Source organism: Perca flavescens, chromosome 16, assembly GCF_004354835.1.
Source record: "Perca flavescens isolate YP-PL-M2 chromosome 16, PFLA_1.0, whole genome shotgun sequence".
Lineage (NCBI taxonomy): Eukaryota > Metazoa > Chordata > Actinopteri > Perciformes > Percidae > Perca > Perca flavescens.
The window spans coordinates 20,904,814-20,922,439 of NC_041346.1; the positions used below are offsets into that span (position 1 = coordinate 20,904,814).

Sequence of the window (17,626 nt, forward strand, 5' to 3'; positions counted from 1 at the left end):
ATAAAAATGACATGCATGGTTAGATACCACAACAAATAAGTGATTACATAATACATATGTGTTTGTAAATGAGTGAATTAACCTTTAAGTTATTTTCTCAAAGGAATCAGGAAGACACTGCACATAACAAGGACAGAACTGCCCTCTACTGGAAACATGAGGTTTGTTGTGTCAAAGCTAATATTTTGCATCATACAAATAGCTGCATGTAGTTCAGTATTAATATTTCACATGCCTCATGCTTCTAAAGATGATTGAGTTGACTTCTGTAATAATCAGATGAAACACAGACGCTCACAACAACTTCATTTTTGTACTAAAATGAGGGTTGAAAAGATTCTGAACATGCAGCATATTATGAAAATATCTAGTCAGCATTGAGGATAATAACTACCATTATTAACCAGCAGATGGAGCCCTGGTATCACTTAAAACTACATATATTTATTATCACATCAATTCTTTGTACGGTGATAACAGAAGCAGTTTGAAGACGATGCTGCTGATATAAGCAGGTTTTTGCTTTTTTATCTCATTTACATCACATATGCAATTTTATCATGCAGTTTTCATTACAGTAACTGCACAGCATACTGTAGTATTACTGAGTAAATACAAAATTACAGACTAGACTGAGAATAATAAATAACTTCCATTGCCATTACACTAATCATTGCCTACAATCGTTCTTCATTATTTTTGTTGAACTATAATTGCACTTTAATTCATTGCAGGTGATTTTTCACTTCTTTTTCTGGTCACATCTGGTCACATCTGTAACCACGGAGGTAAATGTTTTTCTTTCAAGCGTAAGAGCACCATGCATTAGCAAATCGTCATTGTCCTGTGAAAAACCCTGTACCTCCAAAATGTCCAATTTGCATTAGCTAAGAAAAACAGTTTTCTGCTTTGTGACAATGCATTTTCTTCTCTCCAGATAATCCATAATAATGGGTTTTTAGATGGTTTATCTTCTCGACCAATAAAGAGTTCATCCTTCAGTTCAACTGTTAAATGAACATAGTTACGTGGTTCTCACTGGACAGTGATGAAATATGACCTGTACTTCAAAAGAGATGGCGTTGATTGTGTCGTTGAACATATTGGCCTCATACATTAATCAGTCTAATGCCAAGTGTGGACATTTTAATACGCTTCCCAATTATGGATGATGCAGATAAATCAATATCAAGCACACAGGAGAAACCACTTCCCTGCAGTCTAAGAAATCCATCATTCTGAATCACTCACAACTCAGATTCCTTTTCGTCACCAATTCTGACCACTGCAAAAGGCCATGAGCTTACACATTAGGACCACCCTCACTGTCCTACTGTACACATCTTGCTCCCTTTGTTCAGTCTCCTCTGTCACTCTCAATGACGGCCTGAGCAACCCCTCCCGCCACCACTGAGACCTCGCCACGGGCAGTGTCCGTCTCCTGCCCCTTTTCCAGCTCCGCCTGTCTGGAGCTCTGCTGGTTCTGGTTGGGGTTGTTCTGGCTGCTCCAAGACTTGCTCCTGCTGCGGCTGGGCTCCAGAGACTGCCTGTTCCCACTGCCATTCACAGAAGCCTTCCCCCTAAAGCAAACGCCACACACCAGACCTAGGAAGGCCCGTCTCATCTCGCGGCTGGCCAGAGTGTAAATGACCGGGTTCATGGCTGAGTTGAGCACAGCCAGGCCAATGAACCAGTCAGCCTGGTAGAGGATAGGGCAGCGCTGCTCACATGCCACATCCACCAGGAGCAGGATAAAGATTGGTGTCCAGCAGGCGATGAAGACCCCAACTACAATGATGACAGTGCGCAGCAGAGACATCGCATGAACAGAGTTGCTGTGCTTGCTTACTTTTTGGCTGCTGGACTTGACCAGGATGTATATGCGGGCATAAAGGATTGACATGGCTAGGAGCAAAACCATGAAAACTGTGATACAGAAAGCTACATATTTCTTGGTGTAGAGAGGGAGGACTGTGGAGCAATCAGGGAGGTTGTCCAGGCAGTTCCAGCCAAGAATAGGCAAAGCTCCAAGAGATATAGCAATCAGCCAGCAGGTCCCTATGAGCAGAAACACTCTGTAGTTCTTTTTGGCATCATAAGGCCTCATTTTGATCATAGTGAGGTGTCGCTCGATAGCAATAGCCAGGAGACTGAAAATGGAGGCGCCAAGTGCTACAAACATGCTTCCTTCTCTGACAAACCAGAGAGCAGGTGAGAGCTGCAGGGTCTTCTCTCCTGACAGGAGCAGGTTGACCAGGTAAGCGACTCCGGCCAGCATGTCGCACAGCGCCAGGTTGCCGATGAAGTAGTACATGCGGGTGTGGAACCTTTGGTTTCTCCATATGACCACCAGCACGGTGAGGTTCTCCAGGACGATGAAGCTGCATATGATAAGGAACGCAATGATTTTGGTGTCCACTGTGCCAGGGCTTGTGCCAACGCTGGGCCGGTGGTCCAGCTTGCCTGTGTAGTTGTAGTGGCGGTATATCTGAGGATTGATCATCTTCAAAGCACCGGCTGCTGACACTGGATGTCAGACGTGAGCAAGGAGTCCAGTGTCAGCAGATCCACGTGTTCAACTGCAGTGGAAGATGTGGGGAACGTGAGTATACAGAAAGCAGGCAATTTATAGTTCAAAACATTGTACTTATGCATACTGGTTTTATCTGATGTATTTTAACTGAATAATCTAGTTTTCTTTATTCCTTTGGTAACAAATGGTCTTTAATAGCAAATACCTGCCGAAAACGTTTAAAAACATACAGTCTCTACACCCTAAAATACACCAAGTTTGTTTGTTTACATAGGAATCTTGGACCATTGCCCAAACTACCAGGGGCTCATTAAAAAAATGCAAATACATTTTTACTTAGAGATTAGATCAGCTATATTTGTAATCACAATCATGTACTGTAGACCTAATCGATTTCACATCACAGTAGATTAGCCTAGATGTAGCTTAATTAGCTTGGTTGTGCCGATTCAAGCAGTTCAGTTTCCCCAAATGACAGCCTTAACACAACTTACCGTGGGATGCTCGCAGTCAGGGTTTAGTTGAAAGTGAAACGCACACTGAAAGACATACATTTCCCACATTTCATTGCTGAGTAGTCGATTCTCAGATTCCCAGATTCAATGTCGAACTTAAACTCGTTCTCTCTCGGCTCAGTGGAAGAGAGCAGCTCCTCATCTTTTACTGGTCTCTAAAGTCTAAACTCTGGAGTTGTCGACGGTTAGCTGGAAGTCACACCCCCACCTCCCCCCTCCTTCACCCCGTGCAGGGAGAGCAGGGAGAGCAGGGACGGGGCTGCAGGTCAGTCCAATTCATGAAGCAAATCAAATCCTGCCAGGAGGTATGTGGAAACTCATAATGTTTTTAAAAGATGTTGCAATAATGTTGTCCCAGACATGTTACAAAATTATATTATAATTTAATAATTGAATAGCTAGCTAATTAGCTTAAATTAATTCAAGCTAACATTAGCTAACTCAAATTACTTTAGCCCGCTAGCTATCTGGCTAGATAGATAACATTAGATGGAAAGATAGCTATATAGAATGGATAGTTAAGAATAAATAGACAGATACAGTAATTGCAGTACTTTATTGATAAACGCATTTCTAATTGAAAAACAAATGAAGTTGGAAAGAAACAAAATACAATAAAGTTCCATAAAAAATATAAATAGCTAAATAAACAAAAACTTAAAGGTGCAATATGTAATACTGACAGCTAGTGTTTAAAATAGTTACTGCAGTACAAATGCAAATACTGGAGAGAGTTGTCTCCCCCCCGCCCCCTCCTCCCCAGACTCAAAGTTCACGGAGGTTTCCAGGCTGAGACTGCAGCATCCACAACAATGTTGCTAGACGCTTGTCTCACATAGCCAGACGTTACTCCACAGCACAGCGGAATAGCTAACGTTAGATGCTGGCTATATTGACAGTCATAAATGCCCGTGCTCACGTGGAGCTCGATAACCAACTGACAGGCACACTTTTTTGGCTTAGAATTAGGAACCGCTAAAAACACAACAACCTCGCCGTCCTCTCCACAAAACACCCTGCTGTGTTAAAAAGAGAAAGAACAGCAATGCTGTTAGAGTTTAAGTTAAGATGACTGCATCCCATCCTTTGTTCTGGTCCTTCTGTCATGACCTCATATCCAGGAAGGATGGGCAGGGCTGGCAGCAAGGAGAGGGACTCAGAGAGTCTGAGAGGCAGAAAGACAGATGATGACTCTTTGAAATAAAATAGATGTGACGGAGTGGAATCTACACTGCACAGATTTTAGGACTTTCCAGACTAACCTAGACATAAAATGACCAAAAGGTGACTAAAACAATAAACTTGATTTTCAAACAAAATCCAGAAATTGCACCAAGATTAATTGAGTCATGAGCATTGTGCACTGGGTTTGTGAATATGACTCAAATGCTAAGAATCTTACTGCTTCACTTGGTGCCACACATTCAGCTGCTTGCAGTTTCCCCTAAACTAAGCACATATTGTACTGTCTCACAGACCAAATCATTAAATAGCAGATCTCTTCCAGTGTCTGTGGTTATTAACCCAGAGGAATGTTTGTGTGGTTGAATAAACAGCTGTGGTCTGGCATTAGTCCATTAGCATTGTTACAGTCACAATTCTCAGTCATTTCCTGCAGGTCACACTGTGCCAGCAGCAATGGGAAAATCTCGGGGAAAAAGCCAAATAGTTACTCTGGACCCGCAGCAAATCTGGTACCAATCACAGAGTGGGTCTACGTAAAGGCAGCTGGATTAACAGACCGGGAACATGGTTGGAAAAACCTTGGGTTTTTCAGCAAACTACAGTGATGTGGGGCTTGCATCTGCATTTACATAAACTTTGAGCCAAATATGAAACCATCAGCAAGTACAAACCCATAATATGTGGTTAGAGTGAGTCTATGTCTATGTGTATTCATAGACTACTGAAGAAGAGCATGGGTGGAGGGTTTTCACTTTTGCAGGACCACCCTCACTACTTTATAAGCAACCACTTCTTTGGTTTAAGTGAAGCTGAATTTTCCTGTCATCTTTGTCACCAGGACAGTAATTAAAGCTGTCTATACTGTAGCTGCCATTAGGAGCTGAACGTCTCCCCTAAATCATCAATGCACCATATGTGTGATTTCCTGCTATTATAATGCTATATTATTTAAGTTTAAACCTACAAGCTGCAACCCCTCATTTGAAAGTAGGATGCTGTACAATAAAGCCTTCCTTCCCTCAGAGTAGTTGGCCTCACAGCTGGTAAAACCATTCCTCAGGGAAAGTTTCCACTGTTTAGCTACAGCCTGCCCTGGACCTTACAGTATACAGTTTATGTGTGATATTGTCAGTGGTTGGAAGAAGTATTCATATCTTAGTCTGCACAGTAACCAAAATGTACAGCTGTCGAGTAAATGCAGTAAAAAGTACAGTATCTACCTCAAATACTCATAAGTACCTGAAAGTACAGCACTTAAGTAACTGTACTTAGTTACTTTCCATTGCTGGACATTGTTTGATTTCGGCTAAAATGAAATAGAATATGAGATATTTGACATAGAAATATATTTTTGTACAGGCTTTTGCTGTCTGTAGATATAGTCACAAAAATAAAGCATGTAATTAACTTTACTTGAATCATGAGATGAGCATATATCCATTTATTATTAATCATAATGCAATATAAAAGCAGTGAGCACTTGCAAATGCCTTCATGTATACAGTATTCTGAGAACATTCATAATTGATTACTATGCAATGTATGTGACTGGTAGCATAATAGCCTCTCATTTAAAGAAGAGATCTAATGGTTAAATGAGAATGGCCGGATGGAATAAAGATGAGGACCCTGTGCTTTAGTACTATAAGCACATTACAAAATCTATTTGGCCGGCATCACTCTAGCCATTACTTTGCCAGGGTTTGCCTTGTTCAAGCTCTCAACCCTTCATTAGAGTGCAAGAGCTGGGGTCAAAGCCGTGGGCAGTGGGCACATCCATGTGCAATTACATGAAAACCCTGCCTTTAATTTCACCCTCGCCATTTTGAGGCAAAAACACACCCCGTGAGTCTGGGCTACAAATCTGAGGCGGACAGTCCCCTCCTGCCCTGTGGCTTTGTGGCGGCAGTATTTCTAGGCACGGCGGTCTCTTGCATGCAACTTAACAGAACAAGGCCTCGGAGACGTTACTGAGGCATAATTTCAGCTGTGGCACAGTTTAGTCTAGGCTCTGCAAACTTAAGAAGGCCACACAAACAGAAATAGGTCTTTAGTTCTTTCACTTCCTTTTGCTGCAGGGATATTTAGCACTCTTACCTCTAGTTCTTTTACCATTAAGTGCATAGCTTTACATTTTCCATTTCATTTGTTTCCAGCCGAGAGATTAACCGGATTGTTTTATTTCAGTTCTGCCAATGGGTCTGACTTCAATAATACTACAGTGGCTCCTCAACAGACTATCTAGTGTCAAACTGGCTGACATTACCGTACGAGCGTAAATTTAATGGACTGAAATCACTTAACACTGGACCTGGAAAAAACCCAGAAGCCACAGTGTTTCTGTAGTAGACTCATTTTGAAGCTTCCGTGATAATTGCATGGTTCCCTGCCAAGGTGACTGCCTGCTCTGCTGCATGTAAGCACACATAATATTTCCTTACCTCCACATACATGGCAACTAAATATCAGAAATATAGTTTAATATAGTACCATCAAAACCAACAACATTTAAGCTTGCCATGTGTTAGCATCTTGAAATGAGTCTTTCTTCTGGTACCACTGTCTTATAAGGCACCCTTTATAAATGTTTATACAGTAACTTTATTAATGCCAAATACATTTGTTATTTATGCATTAAGCTCAGTTAAGCCTTTAAAAAAACAAATTTGGGGTTTCTGGGTTGTTGGCATGAGATTTTCCTTTTTGTTTTGTAATAATGCACCTATAGGGTAGTTGGCTATCTCATTGAAGACTGTCTGATGATGAGGAAGCTTTCTGTGTATGTTTTGCCACTGTCAGCTTTCTTGGGAACTAATGGGTACATCTTACAGTTGTACTTAGACCAAAAGTAAAATTTGACTGGTCCCTTCAGTGTCAGATAGATTATGAGACTTTTCTTAGCAGTGCTTCCTGTTGTAAACACAGTTCCTGGTATTTATTCTGAGACTGTCGTGAGCTTACGTTGAGACTTTTGTTGGCCCTGATAAGTTGTCAGTCAGACTAATATAACACAACTGCATCAGGTTGCAAGCAAAACTGTGTACTTTTTGTTGAGTGCAATTGCATTGGCCTTCCAGACAGTTAATGTGAGTGTGTAGTAATAGTCCATTTACCATGAGGTCTGGCTTTTCACTCTCAGGCCCATTAGTCCTGTAGTACTCAGACCTTGTTGTATTGATGTACAGTCCAGCAGTCATTGGTCATTGCCTGAACTACCGCTGAATGGATGGCTATTAAGTCATTGTTAACTAGAGAGGAGTCTGGAGTCTGCAGCAGAGGGCAAAGTTCATACTGTACGACTCCAAATATCACTGTCTTACATGAATTATATTCATTGATCTTTCTTTCAGTTGCTTTTCCCCACAAACCATCCTGTCTTTTGCCTTATTACTTTTAATTAAACCAAACGTAATCCAATATATGCTTTAATACTGTAAAGGGAAATTCTGTTCGTTTTGGTTAAATTTTCATAGTTTTGGCAATAATTCAAGCGGCTCCACTTTAGTTTCATCATCTAAATTTGTGGCAGTAGGTGGCAAACCTACACCTGCACTCGTCTGCAGTCTTTGCTGATGCATAACAAAACTCTATTGTTATTTAAAAAAGCTCTGTAGGTGTCATCACCACACTGTAATCGCAGGACAAACTATATGTTCCAACTAGCTTCAGTTAACATACAGTACACAAATATTTAAACTAAGATACAAGGGTGGAAGTTTAAACAATTAAATCTTTTTGTCTAACAAAAGCTTTTAAATCATTAACTATTCATGAAACCAACCAAAACAAATATCTCAAGAGTTCAGCTCTTACTTTGCAGGTGAGAAAACACTGGGGAGCTAAGCTACATAGAATAGTTTACTTGGCTTAACATGCATTACAAATCAATGTTTCTGTCATCATTGCTGTTAATTTTTCGTAATTTTCTTAGTGCTATAACCATAAGAGCATATTCAAAACCATAAATGTCTAAAATATACCAACGAAAGCCTGATTTAACACATTCATATTGCTTATCTGCACGAGTCAGACAACATTAGTTTTATATAATAAGATTATCTAAAGTAGATGTTCTGTTAGATCAATGTTCTGTTTCTCCACTAATGCCCACTGGACACTCAGGTGTTGTAAAAGAATGGCAGGTATTGTTGAACGACATTATGCAATATTTTCATTTTTCTGTCTGCAGAATAAACTCAGAATAACACATATTTTTCTTATTTCAGATCAATCATATTTTTAGTATGATTTACGCTGACTTTTCAAGAGCTTGCTTCCTGTTTGCTTCCTTCCGGTTGAATCAATAATAATTGCTCTTCAGCTAGCTAGGAAATTACTACAGTAAGATGCATAGTAAGTGTACAGGAAACCATTATAGCTGGCCTGATTAAATGTAGGTGTGCATTAGGCTAAACTCAGGCCCATGCCAGAAGCAGGCTTGCCAGTATGTGTACCTCACATATCTACAGATGTTAAAGCAGTTGAGTTGAACATGGAGTTTGCTCTGTTGTTGCTGCTGACATATACATAACCTTTCCAAACAAGAGAGAAACACTAAGGTCAGGTGGTGTGGTTTCTCTAGCCACATTTGTTGCAGCTGATGCAGGATGTTTCTCTAAAAAACTAACGTGAGAACAGCTTTGTAAAATAATTTTGTGGTATTTGTAACTCATTGACTCTAAAAGTAATAGAGAACTAGAAAATGCATTTCCTGCAGAAAATGCGTGGGAATGCTGAATAGCTGAATTGCTAAAGCTAAACTGGTTGAATAGCTTAAATCCGTAAGAAGAAGTTGAAGTAGTGAAAATAGTTGAAAAAGCGGAAATCGTTTTAATAAGTATGAATTTCATTAAAAAGTTAAAAGTTTATGCTAAACTGAACTGTTTGCTTTAAAGGTTGAATAATGACAAATATGTAGAACATTGTGAGGTCTGAGTAGATTTTCTAACTGATAATGACTCACATATGCAGAAATATGAAACAAATTAATACTGTAATACTGTTAAAGATGAAAGTTGAAAAGGCTGAAAGAAGAAATATTTTCATTATTATCAGATATACACTGCATAGAACGAAAAAGCATCAATCTAGCTGAGATGAGATGTGAAATATATTGCGTGAAAAGAATGGGGTCCGAATAAGTAGAAATAGAGGAAAGAGAGAAGGAGAGAAGGGAGAAGAAAGGATAAAAGGACAGAAGAGGAGAGAAGATGACAAATACTGTGAGAAACAGATAAAAATGCAGAAAGCTGTATAGACCTTTTTCACGGCAGAGATGTTAACATGTCATAGCAGGAAAAGCACATGCATTCAAAACCATTACTGATGGATGCATTCCACTTAGGAGAGGTCCTGGTATTAAACCATTAATGATGGCTGCATTCCACTTAGGAGAGGTCCTGGTATTGTGCATGCTGACTCACTGAAATATCTTACTGGAACACTTGATGGAATTGAGCCATCGTTAAGGTTATCATTGTCAGCTGTGCTTTTCCTACTATGACAAGTCAACATGTCTGCTGTGATAAAGGTCCATTCAAGTTGACCGTGTTTATAAACATGCTTTGATGTCTGTGATGAGATCTCTTTGAAGTGTCATCAGTGTGTCTGTGTGTGTGTGTGTGTGTTTGTGTGTGGCTATGTGTGTGTGTGTGTGTGTGTGTGTCTGTGTGTGTGTGTGTGTGTCTGTGTGTATGTGTGTGTGACTTTGTCATTCTTTGAGTGTGGGTCTGTGTGTCTGTCTGTGTGTGTGTCTGTGTTTGAGTGTGAGTCTGTGTGTTTTGTGTGTGTGTTTGTGTGTGTGTGGCTATGTGTGTGTGTGTGTGTATGTCTGTGTCTGTGTGTATGTGTGTTTGTGTGTGTGTGTGTGTCTGTGTGTGTGTGTGTGTGTGTGTGTGTGTGTGTGTGTGTGTGTGTGTTTTGTGTGTGTGTTTGTGTGTGAATGTGTGTCTGTGTGTGTGTCTTTGTGTGTGTGTGTGTGTGTGTGTGTGTGTGTGTGTCTGTGTGTGTGTCTGTGTTTGAGTCTGTGTGTGTTTGTGTGTGTGTGTGTTTGTGTGTGTATGTGTGTGTGGCTATGTGTGTGTCTGTGTGTCTGTGTGTGTGTGTGTCTGTGTGTGTGTGTGTGTGTCTGTGTGTATGTGTGTGTGACTTTGTCATTCTTTGAGTGCTGTAGAACAGCATTCCCCCAATAAGAAAAATAAAGAACAGAATAACAATAGTTGGAATGCTGTTGAACAGCATTCCCACTAAATATATGCTAATCCACATAACAACACAATTTCTTTTGTTTATCTCTTCAAACTCTGATTATCAAATGTTTTTAAACACATTATATTACACATCACACTAGCCTTGTGAGACCGTCTTGATCTCGCGAGCTCCAGTTTTCCACTCGCAGATCAGTCTGGCATCTTGAGATAGAGACAATTTGGAGCTGTTCGCCAAATGACCGACCAATCAGCGTTGGTTTTGAGGCGGGTTTAGGTGTGACGCAACGAGAAGCGACGGTTCAGTCTAAACAACAGGGCAGCTTCCACGGATGAGATGAGCGTAGCTATCGCGCAAGTTTTATCCGAATTAGAAAGTATTCCTTAACTGAAAGAAGAGCAAAAAACGGCACTGGAGGCTTTTCTCGGTGGAAAAGATGTTTTTGCTCTTCTCCCGACTGGTTTCGGCAAGAGTTTGATCTGATTGGTTGATTTGGCCCGTCTATCACCAACATAGGTGGTGATAGACAGATGGTTTATCCAATCAGCTAACCAGTAATTCACCCCTTCCCAAAAGTTCTCCAACGGAAAGTTCCCAGATGGATATGCCGAGCAAATGCGAAGCAATCCACCTGGCGGAGTCAGGTTAACATCACACAGCTTTTAGTGAAAAAACTGATGAGTAAAACTATGATTTACTGATTGAGAAAAGTAAGTCCAGCTTGTATGAACTTAAACAATGTTGTGTAAACAAATATTTAAAGTGGCTATGTTTAACTTTCAGTTTGTGTTGATCCTAGCGGCGGCTTTGGACAAAAGTAGTAGTGTTTTAACCACACCTGCTTTCCTAAAGGTCTTTTCTTTACAGTGCTGTATTACAATTACAATAAGAGAATACGTTACAGATGCATCGTTGCATTTCAAGTGTTGCATACAAACTTGGCCTACTTTGGATGTCTCGTGAGCTAAACCGGGTAACGTTGTCACTGTCACTGTGTCACGAGCCAAAGCATTAGGAGTTTGTTGTAGCAACCAACGTAATCATGATAACAACTTAGATTTATATAGCACATTTTATGAAACCCAAGGACGCTTGATATAAGTACAGGGGGAAAAGAAAATAGTAGGCCAACACAAACTTGGACTAAAAAGAATAAAACATCTGCGCTAAATGGAAGGGGGACGTAATTTAATCTAAGCTACTGGCATACAACCACATTGCGCAATCTAAAGTTATTTTATGAATGAAATAGACATATTACATACCTGAGGGTCAATTCGAGGACGTTTTTGAATCATTTACAATCCTGTAATCGTTGAAAGCCCGACCGAGTGTGACTCTGATTTTGCCCGTCGTCTGTCACTTTCCCTTTTAGCTTTTAGTTGTTCTTCGTTTAATTTCCTTCTTTTCTGTGATGGCCCTGCCCCAGTATCAGCCATAACTACAGCAGATAACTTCGAAAATAAAATTAAAATACAATTAGGCCTCCTGCTTACCTGGCTGCATACAATAACATAGGCTTTACTGGTGTTACACCGAAAACTGTGTCCCGTCAGAATGTGTGCTCAGTAGCGCCGTCTACCTACCGTAAATCATTTTGTGACTTTGTGGGAAAAATCGGACCCGGGCAGAGGCATTAATAAAAACTATAGAAAAATAGCCTTCTTTTCACTATAAGTCTCGTTTGCTGTTACAGGTAATTTATGATCATCAGATGGAACATTACAGTTTCAGAAACGTGTAAAAGTTACATATAGTCACTTTAAATCACAGCACACTCTTTTACCTGACAATCCAGTGTTTCCCTGAGGTCCTCAGCTGCACTTTAGTGGTTTGTGAGTGTGTGTGTTGTTTCCAGCAAGAGGTGGATCACAGGGAGGATCAAAATGTCCAATTGTATTATTTGAAAATCCAGTTTTAGCCATGCGATAACATTCGGCCTAGTTCCCTGTAAGGGAACAATACCTCACACAGAATTGTCAGTTATTGTGGCTCCATCACATCATTGTTAAAAATAGATATGACTAAACCAGAAAAGCAGAATCAGTCCTCCTGGAGACATTCACTTTATTGTGATGTTTCCTTGTAGATGTATTGTAGCATATGTGCTGTCACTATTTAGACACATTTAACAAGGACTTGACCTTACAGGTGAAAATGCGTTGTATAGTAAAACCTTCCAGCCGTGTATACCTTTTCCCAAACTGTATACATATTTCATTGAGACCATATGACTGGTGCCTTCCTGACTCTAGGCGTCTCAGAGCGCACACACGGACACACACACACACGCACGCACACACACACACACACACACACACACACACACACACACACACACACACACACTTTTCTACAGTCGGCCAATGACGACTATAGGATTGTCTCGGAGTCACAATCATTGTCTGGTGCATACAAACAAAAGACTGAGAGGTGGCGCCTGGGTAGCTCACCTGGTAGCGCGTTTGCCCATATACAGAGGCTCAGTCCTCGCTGCAGCAACCGCGGGTTCAGTTCCGACCTTCACCACTTTGCTGCATGTCATTCCCCATCTCTTTTCCCTTTCATGTCTAAGCTGTCCTGTCAAATAAAGGCCTAAAATGGCAAAATAAATATATATATAAAGAAATATATATATATTGCCCGCCCAGAGAATTTGGCCCACCCATTAGAAAGAGAGACATCATGGCTTTCAAACGAGCAAAGTGGCAATGGTTCAAGGCCACACCCCCACCCAGAGTCATCAACTCAGCTACAGACCCAGAAATGGCACATCCTAAGGAAAGCTCATTGTGGGACTGACTCTAGTGGCTGTTATTCTGCACCAAGGCTGAATTTCGGGAAAGAGACTTCAGATACAGCATTAGGGGACCACTAAGGTCTATATAAATGCATCCAAAAGCACCATGTCATGGGACCTTTAAGGGAGGGAAATGTCTCACATAGAACAGCGTTATGTGTCTAGTTGTGACCTCAAACAACCACAAAAAACAGGAAACTCAAATGTTCTTCTTTATTCAAAATAACTTGCTGCAAGAATGTATTTCATAAACACTTGCCGACAGATGTTATTTCAACAACAGTTACTAAATATGTGAAAACTGACTTAAATCTGGTTGCATCTGCCCTTGTATTATCTGCCTAATACAACCGTATTGAATACTGTACCCTACCTCATTTGAGGTGCATTTATGTTTCAAAAAAGAAGTGAGTGAGGTGTGTTTGAGCCACCTAGGCAGGCAGTGCACACTTCCCTGTGTCCTTAAGGACATTTGTGACCTCTTTTTATGTAACCACAAAATAATTCTATACAAATAAATTATTCAAATAATAATAACACTGTGATGAAAGATTTGGAGCGCTCAGTAAATTTAGAGCCACTAACGTGGATGTCAGTAAGCTTTGTAATTATGTCATACATATTGTTCCTTGTATTTGAGATTTTGTCGCAGACAAACTGTTGCTTTTCCAAGGTCCTTTGTTTTGTAGGTGTTTCCTCGTCAGCGCCTCCGAAACCCCACAGAGAACATCAGACCGTGTTACCGCCAACAGTCCCTCTGGTCTAACTTGTAGCTGCATTGTGTAGCTGCATTGTTGCACAGCTTCCTCAGAGGATGTCCTATTAGAAAAACTTTGTGTGTGCAAGTATAATGGCAACAAAGGCTGTGTGTACCAACATGGACCATAGAGGATCATCAGGGTGGTGACAGTAGAAAGTACAGAGAGAGGAACCCAGACAGGACTGCGGGTTAATGGGTCAGGATGTCATACCTCAGGAGGGTTGGGGTTCAGGAAGTCATGTACACACACGCACACACAGGCACAAACACACGCACCCACGCATGCATGCACGCGCGCGCACACACACACACACACACACACACACACACACACACACACACACACATAAAATACACACTTTGTCTGGTGGGTGTAGAATTTCCAGTCTTGTTCTTGACTCACACTCAGGTTATCAAGAAGCCCACTGATATAGGTCATAGTTTTAAACATATCATTAACTGTGTACAGTTGATTAGGTTTAGGCACCTAGTTAAGTTTAGAAGAAGATTGTGGTTTGGGTTCAAATCAGATGCTATTTTACTACTGCTTGGAAAACATGACGTGGAACATGACCTAGTTCCGTTTGTCCCGTTAGTTCCGTAAAGTAATAATAATAATAAAGTTCCAGGGGTTTACAGTAATGAGTATATTTCTGGTTACGATAACTTAATTCTAAAACCTTTATTAATCAATTTCACTAGATTCCATTTTATTAACCTTTATTGTATTAAAGGTAACTTGTGGTGTTTTTAATCTCTAGTAGCAGTTTTAAGCAGTTTATTTAGTCCCCATTAGATTTGTCTCGTGATCTACAAGTGGCGGTAACACACCAAATAACACAGTAATGTGCCAACAAAGGCATTTAAGAAGAAGACTGAAAGCTACTAAACATGGATGCAAACAGGAGGATTTAAAATGTTAAAAAAAATTGGCTTTGCAAATGTTTTATGAGAAAGAAAATACGTTCAACACAGTTGCTAGACCCGAAGGATACACACAGTGCATTTGGGTAAGTAACATGAATGTCAACACAACTTGACAACAAAACTCCACAAGGTGCCATTAATCTTTACTTTTTACAATTGACTTTATAGACACATATTTTCAATCCTGTGTTGGCATTTGACAGTTTTATACACCAGCCAAAGAGAAACAGAAACTTACAATAGAGGTATAAGTGTCCGTAAAGTAACATGAGAGAATGAAGTCAACCTTTTCCAAAATATCTTCTGAGCATCAGCTGAACTACAAATAATCAGTGCTGTTAAATTTGTCAAATCGATTTCCTGTCTGTAGTTTATACAGTAATTACAGGACTATTGTGTTAGTTCATACAAGGTTAAGTGATGGGACACTAAAACCAAATTGCATAAACCTAATTTCAAATATGGTTTCAAATCCATTCAAAGCAATACTTTTTTTAACAGTGGCTGACAGCCTAACAAGTCAATCACAGAATTAAATTCTACTGCAACGTTTAATTTATTTAAAAAATACTAGAACTGTCCTTTAAGCTATTGCTTCCTGTAGCATTACATGGGTCACTGCTCACTCCATTACTGTAGGTGCACAAATTTATCACAGCAACCATTTATAACATCAATAAATCCTGTGTAAAGAAAAAGAAATAACTAAAACCATCAGGAGGCAGCTGCTGCAGACCACTGCCCCACATAAAGGGATGTGGTTTGTGCTGGATGTGTCCTAAAAAAAGCTTCCACCACAGTCTCTTTATTTTATTATATAGCTTTTTATTATTTCACCAGAATTTTAAATAAGAAAGCAACACATCTTCCACCTCAAAACAGACTTATTTTGATTCTACTTAAGAATTATTAATTTAAAATGACTTCCAAGCCCAATGTATTTCACTGTGAGTGTCTTAAGTCAAATTCATTCTTGCCATTCTGTCAGAGTCAAACTTAAGTCTTTGGCGCCCTCCAGAGGGATGAAGTCATATCAGGATGGAATGGATGTTTCAAACAGTCAGTGATATTGTATTACTTTAATGAGCCACTGGCTGGAAAATCTTCTAAAATGGTGAAAAAGTCAGCAGCAGTAGTTTTTCATGTGCTTTTAATCTTATATTCAGATGTGTATTTGTGTCACTTCAACATCAATCTAAGGCATTTAAACTATTTATAAAATGTCACACTGTATAGTCAGATGAAACATATAATGTTAGATGTAAACAGGGTCAGTTACAGTACCACTTATCTCCACTAGAGGGCAAAGAAACAGACGAGGATTGTGTGAAGCACAGCCAATGAAATAAGCACTTTAAATCATGAAAACAAGTTAACTGTTGTAACCAAATGTTGGGGCAAAAAAGCTCTTCAACTTGATTCATGGTATCCACGCACTTAGAAGACAAATACACTCTTAGTCAATAACAAAAATGCACTACTGTGAATGATCTGATTATAAAGGTTTGATCGATACAGCTATAAAACATCAAAGCCACAAGGTAAATGTGATCGGACAGGCCTAAATAAGTCTCAGCAGCGTGAGCATTAGTATTCAGTTATGTATTGATCCAATACACCTCTTTAAAACACATTACTGTATCATTGAAATATAATGTATTTGATGCATTATTTACCCTGGTTCCAATATGCTTCAACTTGATTGTGTAATAATAATAAAATAATTTGTTGCAGTAATCAGCCATACATAGCACTCAGTGGGGTTTTAAGCCCCCAACGTCTCCTTCCAGGCAGCGCTGCGACCGTTGACTTCAAGGCACCTAACCCCAACCCTAACCCTAACCATAATCATTGCCTAATCCTAGTGCCTTCCAGGCAGCGCTGCTGGGACGTTGGGGGCTTAAAACACTGATAAACGTACATAGCTCACATACAATATATTGTTGGAGTAATAATATACAATTTGTCAATATCTTTCCCCCCTAAAAGACTTATGCTCACCTTGTAACAGTGACTTTTGTAACATATTCCTTTTGACTTATACTGACACTGAAAGAGTGGATAATTATTTGTATTTTACTGTATTTGATTCTGTGTCACATTTACCATCCATTACAACTTCCTGTTTGTCCATCTGTCCATCGCTCAAACCTTTCACCCACACTCTCTGTGTGTTATCAATCATTATTAATGACACTTTTTTTTTTTCATACGTACTATACGGGCACAAATCCAGAGTTGGATCTCAGCAGGGATGTCAGCTGTTGTGCGACCTAACATTACAGTAAATAATACCTACCTATTAGCCTCCAGCTGAGGAGCTGGCGCCTTCTGTGGTCTTATTTGTGTGGGTGTGAACAATATACAGCATAGTGGCAGGTAGTGTACCCAGTTTAACAAGGCTTATACACTTGAAGCTAATTTTACTCAACCTTTTATTGTAACATGGACATTTCATTTCTTGTGTAACTTAGGAAGCCAATAAGATCCCACCACTGACATGTTGTTAAGAAACTAATATGTTTATTTAATTTGCAAATATTAATCATTCTTGAACACAGGAATAATTAGGCTACCAAGGTGCTCAGTGACTTGCTGGTACCTTTTAGGGTACCTTTTCTCCCCATAGATACCTTTTCTGGTATCTATGGGGAGCTGTAAGGTGCCCTTTTCGTAAATCCTCCTTTGGACAGACACCT

At 39.9% G+C, this 17,626-nt stretch overlaps 1 protein-coding gene and 1 long non-coding RNA gene across 3 annotated transcripts in view; one reads left to right on the plus strand and one right to left on the minus strand.

Annotated features, from left to right (window-relative positions):
• Positions 1-3,390, minus strand: s1pr3b (sphingosine-1-phosphate receptor 3b). Its single transcript, XM_028601223.1, has 2 exons — positions 3,028-3,390; positions 1-2,579 (listed from the first exon to the last, which is right to left on the minus strand). Exon 2 carries the CDS (start codon positions 2,501-2,503, stop codon positions 1,358-1,360), a length of 1,146 nt encoding a protein of 381 aa, XP_028457024.1. The 5' UTR covers positions 2,504-2,579; positions 3,028-3,390; the 3' UTR covers positions 1-1,357.
• The window catches only part of LOC114570728 (uncharacterized), a 21,183-nt gene continuing 6,483 nt past the window's right edge, over positions 2,927-17,626 (plus strand). Inside the window, exon 1 of one of the 2 annotated variants that reach the window (XR_003694569.1) lies at positions 2,927-3,353. This is a non-coding gene — a long non-coding RNA (uncharacterized LOC114570728). The remainder of the gene's footprint in view (positions 3,354-17,626) is intronic. The other variant, XR_003694568.1, reaches the window with a different exon arrangement.